A 19,878-nucleotide genomic window follows, 5' to 3' on the forward strand; every position below is an offset into this window, starting at 1 on the left:
ATTGTTATTATTCAAATGAACTACTTCTATTAAAGAGATCTGTGTGGCTGCAGCTAGTTGTTTGTGTCTGCAGCCTCACAAGTCTCCTGAATAGAAACTGTGCTTTTGTATGTTAACTGAAGTAGAAATATATACCATCAATAAATGACATTCTTAACAATGCCCCTGTCTTATAAGTTCATACAAGATATACAAGTTGTTTTAATTATTTCATATGAAACTATTATTGTTATTACATATACTCTATATGGCCAAAAGTTTGTGGACATCTGCTCATCTAATGTTTCCTTCGAAAATAAGAGTATTAGAAAGGAGTTTGCCCCCCTCTGCTCCTGCTCTTTCCTACTCTTCTAGGAAAACTTTATGCTAAATGTTGGAACATTACTATGAGGATTTGATTGCAGTCAGCAGCAGGAGCACCAGTAAAATCAGGTATTGATGTTAGATGATTAGTTCTGCATCACAAATGCCACTCCAACTCATCCCAAAGGTATTGGTTGGTGCTCCATCACTCTAAAGAATGCAGTTCTACTGCTCCACAGCCCAAAGCTGGGGGGCTTCAAACCCCTCTCGCCTACGCTTGGCATTGGACATGGTGACTTAGGCTCATGTGTGGCTGCTCCAGAGCATCCTGTTCTATTGTCATCACTGTTGTCGCAAGAAAACCTTGTATCTCCAAAATGATAACTTTACAGGAAAAGGAAAAAAACTACTTTACTTTTAATGTAAGTCAATGTTTTTTCAAATCATCTGTATACCCGTCCTGGCAAAGTATAAAAACAAGTGTAAATGTTTGTGTGACAGAGAAAGAGACAGAGAGAGAGAGAGAGAGAGAGAGAAAGAGATTAGGGTTTTTTCCAGAATCCAGAGTACAATTCCAGCCCCATTTCATCCTCAGTGTGTCTTTGCCTTTTAAGTGTGTGCCTCATCCACATGTATGTTTGTGTGTGTGTGTGCATGTGCTTGATTCTGAGAGTTCCGCCAAAGTCCACGCTCTCATATCTCACCCATGCCAGGCTGCTCACTGTGCCGGCAGCACCTCATCCCCCCAGAGAAAACCAAACTAGGGGCCACCAAGAGGAGCAAATTTTTCTGCAGCTCTTCAGCATGGCGTTCTGCTTGAGATGTGTTTGACAAATGAACAGTGTTTATGGACTTCATGCAAATGTTTCTCCATACAGCACCTCTCTCCATCTCTCTCGTACGCGTTCGCTGTTAATTATTGTTCCCCCCACCTCCTTCTTCTTTATTTGACTTATTGCCTGTTTCTTTCCTCCTTCTTCCTCATCAGAGGGAGGGGTGAACTCGTTAAAACAGGCAAACATAATTTGGACGAATGCTATTTGCATATGCTAATTGACAACAGGCTTAGCTGTGCTATAAATCTCTCCATATGGATCGCCAAACCTTTTCTACACGCCAGAGCAGGTTGTTGTGATCAATGACGCCCCCCGACACGGCCACGTGTTACTACCCATTTCAGATTCCCTCCTTTTCTGAATCACTGTTCTCTGGCAAACCTGAAACACTGCAGTGTTTCTCCAAGGACAGAATAGAACAGAAGAGAATAGCCAAAAAAACTGCATTAGAGAATAGTATAGAATAAAGCAGAACAGAACAAAATAGAATAAAATACAGAAGTATAGAACAAGGAAGGATAAAATAGAATAGAATAAAATAGAGTAGAGATTAGAGAATAGAATAGAGCAGTATATAATAGAATAAAATATAGCATACTAGAATAGAATAGAGCAGTATAGAATAGAGCATTATGGAATAGAATAAAATACTGCATTATAGAATAGAATAAAATATGGCATTATATAATAGGGCAAAATAAAATAGAAAACAAAACAGAATAGAAAATAATAGAATAGAATACATCAGTATAGAATAGTATTGAATACAGCAGAATTAAATAGATTAGAATAAAACATTACAGAATAGAATACAGCAGAATAGAACTGAATAGTACAGAACAGAGCAGTAGAACTGTGTAGAATAAAGTAGAAAATATAACTTTATTGTTTGTTTCTTTGACGTCACAGTAGCTGTATCCATTACTTAAAAACAAACAAAAACTAAATTAGAAACAGAAACACATAAACAAAAATACAAACTACATAAAGGAGCTTCGGTCTCCAGTTCTAAGTGTGCTTGCAATGCAAATACAGGTAGGGTTAAATAAATAATCCATTGTGTTGTAAGAATTCAAATCAGTAGAAATAAATACATTAAAATTACTCATCAGTTATCCAAGTACTCATCAAGAAAGTTGTTTATGGAGTATAAGCGTTTTTAAAAATGTCCTGTGTGTCACTGGCGACCCAGAATGGAGCTTAACAAATTCGCTAAAAATATATTAACAGCTCATGCACCTCTAAGCATGAAGCTCTGGGTCAGTGTCCACGGCCACTGTTCTGGGCTGTTTCTCTAAAGTTCATAAGTTTTCCACAGTCTTAAAGGCTTTCAAAGCCGCCCTTAAAAAGAGAGCGGATAAAGCTTACAAATTGGTCTGGTGTGTTTTACAAGACAAATCCTCACTTGTAAACGATCCAATTAGAGCTTCTGGTTGTGCCCAGAATTTCTGGTTATTAGCTATTATGCAAAGCCAGGCATATAAGACATGCACTTACAGAGATTTGGTTCATCAACCTGCTTCTAATTTGCTCTTTCAAAGACACCACCAAATGTGCGGAAATGAAAGAAAGCCAAAATGGCTGCCTGTAGTTGCTTCCTCAACGTTTTACAGCCATGTCCTGCTAGCCTAGCATGGCTCTGAGGATAAAAAGCAGCTCTCGTCACTCTGCTGCCACTTGTTTAAATCAGACACACCACTAACTTTATCTAAATATACTCTAGGGATAGTTTTTGTTCTTAATCTTATTGTTCACTTGTCCTTAGCTAAGCTTTTCATTACCTTATTTTTATCTTATCCTTAGCTAATTTTATCCTTAGCTCATTATTAGTTAAGTTTGTCCTTAGCTTGTACTTAGCCAAGCTTCTTCATAGATCATTCAGCCAGGTCATCCTCATCTAAATGAAATCCTTAGCTAAGATTATCCTTAGCTTGTATGCAGATAAACTTACCCATAGCTCATCCTTAGCTAAACTTATGTTTAGTTTGTTTGTAGCTGAGCTTATGTTTAGCTAATCCTTAGCTAAGCTTATCCTTAGCTTGTATTGAGCGTAGCTTATCCTTAGCTCGTCCTCAGCTATCCTTAGCTTGTACTTAGTTAACTGAGCTTGTACTTAGCGCACCCTTAGCTAAGCTTACCCTTTGCTCATCTGTAGCTGAGTCTCCTTAGCTAATCCTTAAATTGTCCTTGCTTAATCTTATTCTTGGCTTATCAGCAAAGATGTCAAACAAAGTCCAGCTAATCATCACTATATTTGTTTTATTCCATCTCATTGAGTGCAATTAACTTGCTTCCTTGGGTAGCCTTTTCCTTAATAGAAGACTGTTTACTGTGTAGAGACTGAAGGCTAATGTGCCAAACCTGCTGGGTTGTTTTACTGTCCTTATAACCAGCTCCACCTGTTTCTGTGGTTTTCTTTCAGGTACTGTAATGAGCACCTGCCTTGCCCCCCACATATCTACTGGTCAGCCTGGTCACCGTGGGAGCGTTGCACCGTGCCATGTGGTGGTGGCATCCAGTCCCGGCGTCGGACATGCGAAAATGGGAACGAATGTCCTGGATGCAGTGTGGTACGTCACAGACTGTCCTTAAGTAGTGGTCAGATTGATATCATATTGATATATGAAGAATCGATCCTGACATAACTTCCACTTCTGAGTATTTTTCATTCTGTAGTCAGTGTCATGACCATATTCTTTGTATATGGTCAAAGCTGGTTTTCTCTGTGAGGAAAGTTAATGCCGTCTTCAAGAATTCGCTGCTAGTTTTCTTTTTTGAGAAATCTGCAGGGATGTTTTTCCAAACCTCCAAAGTTCAGTCTTAGAATTTGGTCGTATTTTCTGCTTCTCAAGATCTAAGTAATCCCAAACACATGCACTGATGTTGAGGTCTGGACTCAGTCTATTGTTCTGAGAACACCAGCATCTTCTTTGTTTGAGTTCTTCTTTTTTGCCTATTGTCTTTTTGACAGTTATACATCCTTTGTGTTAAGCTGCACTGAGTTGACTTCTCACAGTGGAAGGATGGGCAGAAACACTTGTGGATTTTTTCAGATCTGAAGCAGCTTGATTTCTCCTCTCTCTGAAATATGAAAGCTTTAAGTGCTGTTTATCTGACAGAGATGGTTTTGGTGGCCTGTCAGGCCTTGCACGATTGTTAGGAATCCCATTTTCTCTGTAGCTGTTAATAATTTTTGAACTCCAGTTTTGGAAACTTAACTTATTTTCCTTTGACTTTCTCCTCCCCATGCAAGTGGATGTCTCATCTCCACAAAAATATCTCCTGAAAAATGAAAATGCTGGACATAATGGCCATTCTGACTTTTGCACAGGACCGTATAAGTTTAAAGCGTCTTTTTAAAAGTGTGTACAGACTTTAGCAGGAAGTGAACATACACACACCCACACTGGAGCCAAAGAGGACAGTTGAGTGGAGACACATCCTTAAGAGTCCCCCTGTCGGCTCTCTACAGGAAACAGATCCTGTATTTATGGAGGTCATTGCTACAGTGTTACAGATAAACTGAGGAACTGAGCTTCTATTATTAGACGCTGAATATTGCACCAGTCTAATGCAATTCGTGTTGACATAGATTCCAGGAAGACTGTTCATAAATGCCACTGCAAATGTCTGTTACCTAGTTTTTTGCTAGGTGGATACTAATGATGGTGAGACATGAGTCGCAGACAGCCTGGATTTCCCAGCCTGTGTTACTCCTGCTGTGCTTTTGAAGGCCATCGCCCACTGCGGGTTTAAACTAAGCCTAACTCCCATGACCGGGGTGTGCTTTACCAGGTTATTCTGGGAAATAAGGTGGAGAATGTAGGGCAGACATGACTGCGTCTTGTGTCTGATGATGAATATTATGATGGTTTGTTTTTAGAATGTCTAAAATATTTGGTAACACTTCCTATGAATCCTGTATTCATAATGCTTTATAAATGCATTTATAAGGTGTTATATGGCATACATAATACCTTATAATGCCAGGTTTAAGCTTGTACAATTGCTTATAAGTAGTTATACTTACATGCATAACACTTTATAGAAAAAGAGTACGTAACTTTAGAATGTCAGGTTTCACAATGCAGTATGTTCATAAGAACACTGTAAGCATGAATGCTGTAATGCACTGTAACACACTATTACAAGGTTCTGGTATATTACTAGGCCAGGGGTCGGCAAACCAAATGTTCATTTCCAAATGTCCAAATGTTTTGTCCTTTCATCCAAAATCAAACCACCTTGGGAGCCACAGCATTTTAAGTCTGTTAGCAGTTATAGGCTACATTGACTCAAGTGTTTAAGAACACTTGTTGTTAAAACTGTGATAGAACGATCAGCAGAGCTTTATTTTACTGCGAAGGAGGATTATTTTATTTTTACTTAAAAATCTAATTCTGCTGTAGAGCTGCAAAAGTAAAAGAGGCACATGCGCCTCCGGAGTAGCCGCATGCATCATGGTAAGCATTTGTTGGGTGTAATCACTTCCAACCCCACATTTATGGGAGATATAGGAGAACACCTGGTATTGCTTCAGATGTGTTTTTTATATGTAGTGTGAATTTGATAGAGTTTTACTTTTAACTAACTGGAAACTGTAATGAGAGACTAGCTGGCTACAGGTGCTAGACTGCAGCAGTTAACTAAATTCTTAACACAGAGAGCTGCTTTAGGACTATAGCTAATGTTACATATGGCTGTAAACTGGCTTTGCTAATTAAAGCCTTAAACAATTCCTGAATTTGGAAGATAGAACATAGCAATATATTCACATTGTATGACTTGTATTACCAGTTAGATGTGATTACCTCACTTCACTTAAAGCCTTTTCAGAGCACTTATAATGCTCTGTAAAGAATAATATACTGAAATAAAATTTATTTAAAAATTTAAACACTCTTAAAACAACTTTACTTAACTTCACAAACTTCATTTAAAGCCTGTAACAGGTGTGAATTAATCAATAACAATAGGGAGGATCAGCTTTTTCTCCCAGGCATAAAGGTAACCCAGTACAGTGCAGGCGCGTGCTTCAATGAACTGAAGTCTTACAATCTCTACAGCATCTTGCTTGTTTAACATAATGTCTACAATCTGTAGATGATGATAAATGCATTACACCAGCTCATGGGGCACATGTCAAATAACAACTTTTGGGGTCACCAAGAAAGTATTCTAGACCAAATTGCCAGCATGTCAGACCCACACACGGCACTCACCTCTTTGCTAGTGGGTCCTGCCTGCTCACTGTCCTCCTGACCTCCTCCTACCTGCTGATTGTCATTCTGACCTCCCCCTGCTTCCTTAATACAACAGTTCATAAATGTAAAACACACTATTACCCATACTACCATGCTCAGTATTAAGCCTGCATGAGAACCACAGAGAAGAAAGGCTGCATTATCCTCTCTATGTCCTAATTCTTATAAGTTACAACTTATTCTTTTCTTAGCACCAAAAAAGTGCTCTATTTCTTCTCTTGCTCATGTTTTTACTTCTTTTGAGAGGGTCTAAGTCTTAATTAGGGGGGTCAGACCTCCCAAATCCCCCTATAATCGAACCACATGTAACTGCCTGCCTATAAAGCTTTATAAATTGATATAGTGCAATACAGCATTAGTGCCTACAATGTTCTTATAAACAGACATTATTTATATTATGTATTATGAAAGCTGACTATGTGTTATGAAATCTGACAATGTTCAAGGTATTATGATGTAATGTATGATGTGTAATGTATGCTATATGACGCCTCCTAAATTTATAGTGCATTATGAAAAGGAAGTGTTATGAAATATTTTAATGCTAGGCCATTGTGGTGGTCCCAGATAGTTGTTAAAGTGTTGCTAGGAACTTACTTCTAGACTCTTAGGTTGATAAGTTCATGACTTTTTATGGTTAATTTTTGTCATAAAATCATGAACCTGCACCATCCACTCATGTCATTACAGGGTTTAATACAGAAATATTCACTATATAAGAGTGTTTTGTTAACCTGCACATTCAAACTAAAACTCAAACACGAACTCAAACATGAACCAACAGAACTTATGGTTCTAGTTTTAGCTCATTTTCCACCCGCTCGAGGGACAGCTGAAACCAGAATAGTAACCATAATAATGATTTAATAGTATTTTGGGTCATTTTATGTCACTCTAAGGCACCTAACTGGCTAATTAGCTACCTTGCTTGCTAGTTAGCTTGGCTGAAATAAAATGATATATTGCATTGCCCTGCACACACACACTACATTTACACAGAAAACCTTTTTTTTGAGTGTGAAAGTATGAGAAAAAACACCTGCTCTATGGCTGTTAGCATAAATGCAAATAGTGTCAGTTTCTTAACTAGCTCAAGTCACCTCATGTCATACTCTCTACATATTAATAACTCTAAAAATAGTGACCAACACATCAAGACACCGTCCTAGTTTACATTCTGGTGCTCTTTGCTCCTTGGTCGTGTAACAGTGCTGGTGCAACTTAGTCCTCTGGAAGCGTAAAGATTTCATTAAATAGTCAATATCTTCACCTGTAAGTGTTACCAAACACAGAGGATCCCTCGCTGGGATAAATACCACAAATGGGTGCTCTGTCTGCTTTTGAAAGCTGGAAAATGAGAAAATGAAAATAAAATCCTTTACATACTTGGGCACATTTGACATTACAGCCTCAAACACAGCATAATTACCATGGTTGCCAGTGTTTTGTCTGTTATGTTTGTATTTATTGCAGATTGTGCCATAAATTGAGCTTTTTTTTCATGCTGAATAGATGCAACTTATCCACACAGAGGTAAAGCCACCCTTTATGTTCACTAACATCCTGATTTGGTCTATATATGTTGCAGCATGCCTGTGAGTTTGTATATAATATCTATGCGGGGTAGCGTGGGAGATGTCTTTTTGTGATGTCATGTGTGGCATTTTATTTAAAATTTTCTCAACATTCATCTATTCATTCCCTACAGGAAACAAACAACAAATGCTGTACAAAAACATGTGTGATCGGTCCCAAAAGCTCAAGCATACTATTCCCATTTTTTACTTTTGACTGTAGTTTTCATAAGATATTACTAAAATATCAGATATTAGTACCTCATCACGCAGAGTTTCTGCCGTGGATAAAGCGTACGTTACCTTGCGTACTCACTCCTGGCGATCGTGCTGCCCACTGAGCCCGGATATACTCATCATACAGGAAACTTTTCAAACACGTCGAGTTGATAACTTGATTCATTGCCAACAATTTTTGTTACTGATCTTATGGTTAAAGTTGATTAGCTATTGCAGCCCTAATAATATGCATACTTAATCATAAATACAAGCAAAACTGTCACACTTCAGAGCTCAGAACAAAAAACTGGCCTTTCACCAACCTGTTTCCCAGCATAATAGTAATTTCAATATTCGAATACTGGAACACTTCATAGAGTATTCGACTACAGATTTACATATATAATGGATATTCCATTTAACCTATGGATGTTGTAGATGTGTGTAGATGCATCGATGGTGCTTGTGAGTCGTGTTGTAATCAGGCTCAGATGGTCCTCTGAATCCCAACAGCAGTGCTCGATCATCCGCTCTCTGCCCTTTTCAAGCGTTTGTGTGTGTGTATGCTCACAAGGCCAGCTGTCTGAGGTCTATCACCACGCAGATCACATCTTAAACACCTAAACCTCGCACACCAAAACATCCCAGGATGCGACTGTGTATATGTGTTTGTTTTTGTACAGTTTCAGGACCAAAATGTCCTGACTAGTAAAAACAGGGAAAATAAGATTAACAAAATATCCTGACTGTGTAAAATACTTTTACAAAAACTCCATGTTTCATTATTTAAAATGGAATGAGTAAAACCGTTTGTTTTTGGTTACTGTTGTTAGGATAAGGGTTATGATTATGGTTGGGCTTAAAAAAACTCTTATTACATACAGATAACTACATTTCTGTATATGTATAAGTCATATGATTATTACACATAGATACTTTGCCACAAAGGTTGCACCCTAGTTTGTGAAATTTCTGTCCTGCTAGATCTGCCTTGTCAACTGTAAATACTATAATTGTGAAATCTAGGAGCAACAGCTCAGCCACTAAGCAGTAGGCCACCCAAACTCACAGAGTGAGGATGCCAAATGCTTAAGTGGGTAGCGCCTATCTTCGGTTGCATCACTCACTACAGAGTTCCAAGCTGCCCCTGGAAGCAAAATCAGCAAAATAACTGTGCGTCGGGAGCTTCATGTTTCCATGGCCAATCCGCTGCACTCAAGCCTAAAATCAAAATGCGCAATGCCAAGCATCGGCTGGAGTAGTGTAAAGTAAGCCAGTTTTGGACTCTGGAGCGGTGGAAACATGTTCTCTAGAGTGATGAATCATGCTTCACTATCTGGCTGTCTGATGGATGTATCAGGGTTTGGCAGATGCCAAGAGAACGCTACCTACCAGAATGCATAGTGCTAAGAGTAAAGTTTGATGGAGGAGGGATAATGGTCTGGGGCTGTTTTTTAGGGTTTGGCCACCTTAGTTCCACTGAAGGGGAATGTTTATGCTACAGCAAACAAAAATGTTTTAGACAGTTATGTATACTTCTAACTTTGTGACAAGAGTTTGGGTAAGACCCTTTCCAGCATGACTGTGCCCCTGTGCACACAGTGAGGTCCATAAAGACATGGTTTTACAAGTTTGATGTGAAGTAACTCCAGTGGCCTGCACAGAGCCCTGACCTCAATTCCACTGAACACCTTTGTGTCAAATGTAATGTTGATTGTGAGCCAGGCTTTCTCATCCATAATCTATACCTGACCACACTAAAGCTTTATAGACTGAATGGGCAAAAATTGTCACAGATACACTCCAAAATTTTGTGGAATACCTTTCCAGAAGAGTGGAGGCTGTTATAGCCGCAAAGGAGGGCCAACTCCATGTGAATGCTTATGGTTTTGGAATGGGACGTCAAACAAGCTCATATAGGTGTGATGTATAGGTGTCCGCATACTTTTGGCTATAGTGCTTATAATATAGATGTTATATAAAAAATAGAGGGACATATTAACATATAAATATTTATACATTAATGCAAATGAGTGGCATTAACAATTTAGCACTTAAGCATGTAACATTACATTTGGCAGCACTAATTATTACATGTAGGTATGTACATATATATAATTCCATAACAAATTATTACATGTAGGTAACTGCAACTTCCTATGTTATATGTAATATGCTATTATTATTACATATTGGTACTTACATATTTATAATACATATCGGACGTATGTATAGTTCCATGTCCTGCCATTGTATAAAAACAAAAGTGTGTGTGTGTGTCAGTGTGTTTGTGCCACTCTGTTCTCAAGTTAAATAGACCGGCTATTTTTACCAGCCTCGAAAAGAAGGAAGCAACAAATTACACTGAGTGTCTTTGGATGGGCAGAGGAAGAGAAGGACAGAGCGATTGAGAGGTCACTGCACTACACAGTTTTTCTGTAACTGTTCAGTCCCATTTCATTTCACTCCAGAGACACACACCATCTCTTTGAGGAGTGTTGAGGGGACTTTAACTGGAGTTGTCTTGAGTTCCCTACTTTAATTACACTGAGGAACCGTATTCCAGCAGATGTGGCACTAAGAACTTGTCTGCTCAGTGGCTGATATACTAAGATATTAAAGAGAGTAGGTGTAATGTGTAAGCTTCTGTTGGTAACAGTCACCATGATTGATCCTGGTCTGAGGTTCTAGTCATGGAGGGCCAAAACACTGCTTTGTGCTTCAAATGTCCATATCATGGAAAACCTATTTTTTCATTGTAAAAGAATTATATAAATTAAACACCCATTCAGCCTACAGCAGTTTAGCCCTACCCATTCAGCCTATTGTGTTGTTCCTGGCTGTCAGTAAGCAAACAGATCACTAAAGCCTTCCAAAGATCCACAGAAACAAAATAAATGGCTGAAGCTTCCTTATGTTCTCGAGGATTTCAGTCCTAACTTAACAGTTTGTTCCACATTTCAACCTGGATCTGTTTTTTGAATGAGGCACATATAGGGCAGGGAATCAGAACGGTGTGCATATATCAGTCTTCAAGATATAGTAACAAAAACTCTGTTTAATTCTAAAGAGTGAAGAGAGGTTGGAAAATGGTCATATAAAAACAAATTAGGACTATTTTTGGTACATAAAATCACACAAACATTCTAAGTGGCCTTCAGGTGAATATAATTTCAGCAAAATGTGGGAAATGGACCCTTTAATATACATGATACAAGTTGTAAGCTAGTTGTAGGCCCCTGATTCAGGTGTGACTGTGTCATCTCTATCTGCAGTGCGGTGTGTGTGTGCTGACAGGAATTAATGTTGCCGTGACCACCTGCTACCCTCCGCAGGTACAGGATGTGTCGGACATTAATTGATGAAAGATGGCTAACATCTGTTTCAGACGTTTTACCGCTTTCTGGGGAGTTTTTTTTCAGGGCCGCTAGTAATCTCTAGAAGTTTTGGTGTGATACTTGCTACGATGAAAGACAGACCATTTTCAAATTGATTGTTTTTATTTTAACAGTAGAGCTAAAGTTGACCAGGCTTGATGAGGGATTTATTTAATAAGGGTAAATGCCATTCTGCTGTTGTGCACAATAAAGCATGTAGCGTTAATTAGCAAACTGTAATTGCTAGTGCGTGAATAGGCAGCGTGACGGAGCATTTCGTTCGTGGTGTTATCTTTCATTAACACGTGCTGCCGGTGAAAAAATCAATCAGCTCTAATAAGGTGGTGTGTTTAAAGCATTGTAAACTGACTTGGACTACGAGGGACAGTCTTCATGTCGTTTAAGGGTACTAAGCACTCCCTATAGACTCTTCTATACCTGCATCCCTACCCTGGTGGTCTCAGGCTTGTGGGCCACCTGTTGGGACTCATGGCCACTGGGATACCTGTCAGGACTTCTGGCCACTGGGAGACATGTTGGGATTCCTGGCCACTGGAAGACTTGTTGGGTATCCTGGCCACTGAGAATCCTGTTAGGACACCTGGCCACTGGAAGACCTGTAAGGACATCTGGCCACTAGGAGACATGTCATGACTCTTAGCCACAAATTTGTACAGTTTTCAATCATCCAAGGCATATTTGGTCAGGTTTGTAGGTGCTGTAGCTAAGACGTAATGGAAGCTTATACCACAAAAATGTATTGTGCTAGAGCTAATTGCATGCCTAAAGTGCAGACCAAATTCAGGAACTATACTGGCATTCAAAAGTTTGAGCATCCCTGGTCTAATGACGTTTTGTTGATTTTCTAAGTGAAAATAAGTTTTTGTGTTAAAATCAGCTGGCTAAATAGATAAATAAATAGAAATTGTACATTAAAACTTGTGGAAAAATATTCTTATTGGTTCCCTGTAGAGGATGTGTTGACTTATTTTCACTTAGAAAATCTTTTGCATGTGACTGTACATTAGTTGTTCGTGTTCTGCAGCAGTGCTAAAACTAAAGAAGCGAACTTCAGACACCAAACATGTACTGACTGATCTAGATCTGTGCTAGATTTGTTTATACTGTAAGTGCTTTGATGACACTTTCTGTGAAACATATATTCATAAGCCTTTATAAATGCACAGAAATGTTTCTAATTTGGTAACAGTAAATAAAATCTTTGGCGACTTATGGACATGCAGTAACACAAGTGTCACTATTCATTAAAAAGCCTTTTTAAATGGATAATGAACATTTATAAGGATTTATGAGTACAGAATTCATAGAAAGTGTTGCTTTGCTTTTTGTTAATATTGATTGATTAGCATTAGCGAGAGCAGGTGTAACGCTCTGCACATTGTTAGTACTGCTGTGTGAAAAATAAATTTACAAGACCTGGGAATTGAACTCAATTTATCCAAAATGAAAAGCACACAAAACAAATTCAGAACGTCTCCGAAAGTGCTTGACTTGGACGCTGGCTGTGTGGTGAGGATTCCTGGTTAATTGAAACAGAGGGCAGACTGAAAGCTCCTCCGGGGAATTAAACACATGATGTAATGTGTAATGTGTAACTGCGTGATGTAATGATGTAAGCTCTCATAGTGACCGTGGAGGGAGAGGATCGTGTTGAGTGGGCCACAGCGGCCCTGAGCGTGTTCTTGCCAATGCTGATAATTGAGCTTATTTGTCTTTGGAGGCCCAGTGTGACTCGGCTGGTCCCTGAGGTGTGGCAGTGGTAATAGATGCACTCAAAGGATTGTGGGTAATGGATGGCACTTTGCTGCTTTTCATTGTAGCGTGGCTGAGCTGGAGCTGGTGTTGTTTGATAGTATGTTTGTGCCAGAAACAAACAGCGGTTTGTGCAGTAATGAGGAAAGTGATGAGAGGTAAAATTAGCCATTAGTCAGCAGAGGTCAAAGGTCAGGGGAATAGACCACAGCCCATAATCCCTGCCATATCCCCACTGCTGTAATAATAACACTTTAATGGAGTAACTTTAATGGAGTATCAAACCTCCCCTGATATAATATCCACCAAAACAGACTCCAGAGAATAAAGTGAGCACAAATGGAGGCAGACAAAGGGAGAATTACAGAGGAATATGTTCTTTGCCCAGAACATATAATATAATTTAGAATTCTACAGCAAATTTAATTTTATATGGTCATAAATCAAATTTATCAAAATAAAAAAAATATCATTTCAGATTTTATAAACTGCTACAAAATGTTTAAAAAATTACTGATTTTCATGTTAGCAGTGTAAACTTATAATATATATAATTTCAGAAATGTTTCAATGAAGCACTGATATTGCATATTGTTTATATATATATTATATATATATATATATATATATATATATATATATATATAATATGCAATATCAGTGCTTTCTTGAAACATTTCTGAAATTCTTCAGAAAAAAAGAAAATGAAAATTAATCTGCTTCCATTGGATGATAAATATGATGCAACGACACGCAGTGTCATTGATGCAAGGCACCAAAGGTTTTTGAATGCTAATAGCACCCCCTTGTGGAAAATCTTCAACCTGCAAAATGTGAGTGAGCACGTACTTACTCACTGACTTATTTTCTTACTGACTGACTTTCTTACTGAGGTACTGACTTACTTTCTGACTTATTGATTTACTGACTTACTTTCTGACCTATTGATTTACTGACTTAATTACTTATTTAATTTCTTACTGACTTACTCAGTGACTTATTTACTGGCTTACTTACTGACTTTTTTACTTACTGACTCACTAACTTATTAACTGACTTTCATATTTATTTACTGACTTTCTGACTTGGTCTTTCTGACTTTCTTGCTTACATAATGACTTATTTAATGGCCTACTGACTGACATAGTTTCTTACTTACTGACTCACTGACTTACCGACTTACTGACATACTTACTTACACAGTGACATAGTTTTTACTGACTTGCTTACTGACTTATTTACTGTCTTACTTACTAGCTCACCATCTAACCATGATGCAACAAGAACAGTTTTACTTGAACAAAAGACCACAAAACAAACAGCAGCCTGATGCAGTCATTTGAACCTCTTCTGTTTGGGTAGATTAGTCTTAAGAACTCTGTATCCTCTGTTTTATTATATTTTGTTGTTGTAAATTTGTTTTAAACATAGGCTTTCACTGTTATTTTCCAAGTAGTATCACACTTATGGTACTTTTGTAGATCAAATCAAGAAAAGCTTACGTTTCTTTGTCAATCTAGGCGTATTGCATAGCATTTTTATCTGCTTCTTATTATGTTAAGATGGAGTGGAAACATATGACTTGTGTTCCATCACCTTTTCTTGCATCTTACCTTAATGATTAGAAAACTTGGCTTTTCTTATGCACAGTTTCAAAATTTGAAAATTTAAGTGGACAGTAGAAGATTAAAAAATTAAATATATTGTTACGTGTTGTCAAATTGTCAGCATTTAAGAATATAAATAAAATACATCTTCAGGGCATTACTTTTGGTATGGCAGAGAGCATAAGGAAGAAAAGCAGAAACAAACAGGGAGTCAGAGATCGAATAGCATTTGAAGGATTAGAGATATAGTGGTGAAGATGTCATTGCGGACTGGAGAGAGGGGCTTTATTGCACATATTGTGCGTTGTCATGGACAAAGAAGTGAATTGATTGTGCTGCTGGAGGCTGGATCAAATTTGCCTGATGTCTCACATTATGATCCTTATGCAGGCCACAGATGGTGCCTAGCCAGTTCAATAAGAATCATCAGCAGAATACCCTGCCTGGAACGCAGTGTGATGCGTATGGACGGCCCCAGCTGAATTTGGTGGGGGAGATTTTCTAATTGAATCCAATTTAGACGAGACACGATTGAGTGCATTGTGCAGAGCCATCGCTTTTACTTAACGTCCTCAACAGAGATGTTACAGCGATGCATAGTAGAGGATGAATTGCTTGTTTTAATGTTGACTTGCGTTTTGTGGTTCTCCCCTTAATAAGGAATGTTTTATTATTTGTATAAAAAAAATTGTTTAAATTTCCTTAAAATGAGATTTTTTTTCAGTTTTCCCCCATTATCCTAAAATGTAGTCCACCAGCTAAGACATGTTTGGTGTCTGGAGTTTGTTTCTTTGGGGGGCTCACACTGTAGAGCTGTTCTCAGTGGGAGAGACCCATTCTGCGTGTTGTTTTTGCACACTGAATGCTTCACATTTTATGTGCCCCATGTAGAGCTTTAATCGGGCCTGAAATTTAAACCCGAACCCAATACAGCTAGAGAATTTTCTGACCATGACCTAGTACAACAAAATTCTGTCTAAACTGACCTGAAACAGCTCTTTTTCACTCAAAGTGGCAAAAATAAACCTAACAGGACAGTGCTGTGACACTAATAGAAATCAGTGGATTATGGATAAGTAGTGTAAAAAAATATATAAAATAGATTAAAATAATAAAATAATCAGTGGCCTCAATTTTAAAATAAGTTTAAATTCCTCTTTAACAAATTTATTTGTTAAATCTGAACGTGACCCGAGCCTAACATGTATTTGGAAAATTACATCCGAACCTGACCAAACCCAATGTTAGTCGGGTCCAGTCAGATCCAGTTGGGTTCAGACAAATATTTCAAGCTTTAGCCCTGAGTTAAAAAACCCAAAGTGTTCAAGTCTCCTATGCCACATGTTTTTTTTTTTTTCTGAGCTGACCAATCAGATCAGGTAAGGTGGGTTTTCTGTAACAGCTGTAATGGAGGAGGAATTTAGTGTTACAGCTGCTGGATCCAAATGACATAAACAGAAAGCAGCACTTTGCTTGCTAATCAATAGTTAAATGCCAGAGCCAGGGCTTTCTGCCTGCATATGTCAAAACCAGAGGTAAACCCCAAAAACATAAAGACTGCACAGTGCACTTTGCGGTTTTTACACCTCCAGAAAAAGCATAATGTGAATTCCTCTTTAGTTTTGCACAGGAGTTATGAGGCTAAATCCCTCACACTCTGAATGTGCTGCAGTGAGAGCAAACATCAAGCTCAAGTTAATTTTTGTACTCATATAAATTTAATCAAGTTAAACATTCAACATAATTTATGAATTTACCTTGTTTAGTATTAGCCAAGTAACTCTTCATAAACATACTAATAACATTAGCTGAGGTGACAGATGATTGGCATTTGATTATCTTAAAAACTTTAGCATGACTGCTTTATTCCGTGTAAATTTCAAGCCACATATGATCTCATCTGAGTTCTCTTTCTGAGTTGAATTTAATGCCGTAATGGCAAATGTCGGCATCAGTTTGCACATCTTCATTAAAAGCAATGACTTTGAATTTTTGGACGCTGCGTGACGCGTCATGTACTATGTGCAGTATGGGTTGCATAAATTAGACGGCTAGTCGACTAATAAATCTACTAACAGTCGGCTAGTTGAGGACAGGGTATGAAATACAGCAGCGGTAAAAACTGCAGTAAAGAGGCAAGAGAACGGAAATCGCTTTTCTGCTAAATACGAAGAACAAAGCACTGTAGTAATGTGAAAATACTACACGAAATGAAACCAGTTCCACTGCAAGCTGTGTAAATCTGCTCTGAAATACAGGCTCGTAGGCCAGACCAAGTAGGTTTTGAGAACTGCCATCTCTGATAGGAAAGGGAAATTTGACTGGCATGCAAACCCATCAATCACAGACCACTGAGCCCGACATGCACATAACAAAAACAAACTGGCGTCAGATAAAGTGGAGTACCGGTCAGCACAGCAAACTTACTGTCCACAGTTTCAAACAAAATTCTTCTTACAATAGGATAGCATGGATGTTTTCTGGTTCAGTGGCTGTATCTCGCTCTGAAAAGCTTATCTATAGAGATGCAACTGTTTGCTACTAGCATTTAGCTGGATAGACAATTGTTTTGCACTGATAAAGCCGGTGCAAGGAGGCACAGATAGTTAGAGCCAGTTTAAATTCTCTGAGAGGTAAGAGCTGTGATGATTTTAGAGTGCAGTTTACAACAGATAGTGTGTACATCTGTGTGCAGAGTGCCTGAGATTAAAACATACTGAAATACAAGAAAAACTCTTCTATAAAAAGCGCCCACTTCAAATCACAGCATCTGAGAGCTATTCTTTCTATAACCAACCCCTGTTAGCAAGTTACTAACAAAATACTTTATATGGTAACGACAACTGTTCATCTACTGTTGCGAATGACTAGTCAACTGGTAAAAATTAAGTCATGCAACTCCTAGTGTGCAGTGGCCTTTACATAGTTAATAAGTAATGAAAGCTTATACCCCACCTATTAGCATGGAGCTAACAGCATGCAACTGATGTTTGATTTTTTACCAAATTATTGCCTGAAACTAGCATTTCAGTCACTGCCAATGCTGTTCGCACTTCAAAACAGCCTTTAATGTTATGAGGAGAGCGAGCCTGTTTAGCCAAGCTATCATTATGAAAGGAGGTGAACAGCTTGCGGCCTGGTTAAAGCGCGTTCGTGTGGGGCCGAATCCAGACACACCGTGTGGTTTTTATTAGAGGGCTGTAATTATTGGCCAAGTCCACTTGTAAACACGTTTGCCTTTCATGCTGTGAGAAAACACTTCAGATCCCCCGTTAAATCTTCACCCCATGTTTGTAGCTCAAATGCAAATAACAGACTCAGACAAGAACCCAACATTCGCCTTCCTAAATGTTCATGTCTTACTTGTACTATTTCTATGTATCTGCTCTATTTGCTTGCTTTTCCTTGTTGCAGTAACCTCTTTAGATATGGAATCGGCTCAGAGAAATTTGCTGAAGCAGCTCATTTGATCTCCCTGTCCAGCTCTGGTATTTGTTTCCCATAACATGGAAAAAAGAGTCTGACGTAGTATGTCAGCCCTGTTATAGTTTCAACTAAGCTGCAAAAAAGTCTTTTTTGATTTCACTGTTGTCAAAAAAATGAACATGCATACAAAAAACAATGCATTTACATATATCTGCCTGTTCAGCCTACAGCTAAAGTTAAGGAGTTTAAGTATAAGGAGTTTTTCAGCCTGGACAGCTTTTTGAACGAGGCGCAACACAAGACGGTCAATCAGAACAGAGCTCATTTCCATAAATCAGTCTAAAGGCACAGCAACAAAAACAGCCTGTTTAATATAGATAAAGAGAGATTGGAAAATGGTCACATACAAATGAGTTATGACTATTTTTGGTACATAAAACATAATACAAACAAACACAGTATAAAAAACAGGAACAAATCAAATACAAGAAAAAAGTATTATAAGGGCTCTTTAAATGTGCCATAGAATGCATTTATTCAGAATTTTACATTGTTCTCTGATGTCTACATAGAAGGTATGTGACTTTAGTCAGGGCTAAAATGCCCATATGCAGTTTTACATGCCCATTTACAGGCCTTTGATTTGGCCGTATGAATGAAACAAGTTGTTTTCCCTTTTTAGGGGGTTCATGAATATTTTGATGAGCTCTGTTCCGATGTGCTGGTTTACAGCGAGGCACCGCGATGGCTCACACTGAAGCAACATGTCGAAATAGATACAGGCAGGAAAATAAGATGAACCTCCATGTAAATAAGATGGTTGTCATACTATTTAGTTAGCTAGTTAGCTATGCTAGTGACTTGGAGCTTGCTAGTAGCTACCATTACCTATACTAGCTACTTGCTTTCGATCACAACAACAACACAAAGTAATGTAAGGTTTGTAGCTCATTATGAAACTTTCAATTTGAGATGTTCTGGCTTCAGTGATCAAGAAGTGGATGAATTAACATGGCATGGCTGCTGCTTCCTGATTGCTGTTGTGGTTGTGATGCTAATACAGATGGAAACTCTCTTTAGTCTCTTTAGTGTCAAACGCTGGGCAAAGCCTGCTTGTCATTGTCCAGGGTTTGAGAAACTGTCCAGAGTGAAATGTGCAGAGCAAAATAACAACATTGAACTAAAGTTGTCCTGAAGTTGGCTTCCAATTCACCAGCTTGTTTGGTGAATTTTCTGTTCCACCTTAAATGGTGCCACGTTCTGGCGCCTGTACACCAACCCCTTGACAGTTCGGTTCCTTGGGCAGGGTATCAAAAGTGCCGTCATCCCTTCACAGCCTGGAACGGTACTTTTCTATCTGCCTCAAAATGAATTTTAAACCACTCTGAATTACTTTATCTACATCTTGGTGACTGAATCACATAGACCTTCTGAAAAATGAGTAGCTTAATGTGGTTATTTTGTAATAACATAAATAGAAATAAACATTATTGACCAGG

General features: G+C 38.4%; 1 protein-coding gene across 1 annotated transcript in view; it reads left to right on the forward strand.

Moving 5' to 3' along the window:
- Window positions 1–19,878, forward strand: part of sema5a (sema domain, seven thrombospondin repeats (type 1 and type 1-like), transmembrane domain (TM) and short cytoplasmic domain, (semaphorin) 5A) — a 238,508-nt gene that overhangs the window by 172,897 nt on the left and 45,733 nt on the right. The window contains exon 15 of the mRNA XM_036558268.1: window positions 3,562–3,709. Coding sequence (XP_036414161.1) covers window positions 3,562–3,709 — 148 coding nt within the window. The remainder of the gene's footprint in view (window positions 1–3,561; window positions 3,710–19,878) is intronic.

Source organism: Colossoma macropomum, unplaced genomic scaffold, assembly GCF_904425465.1.
Source record: "Colossoma macropomum unplaced genomic scaffold, Colossoma_macropomum, whole genome shotgun sequence".
NCBI lineage: Eukaryota > Metazoa > Chordata > Actinopteri > Characiformes > Serrasalmidae > Colossoma > Colossoma macropomum.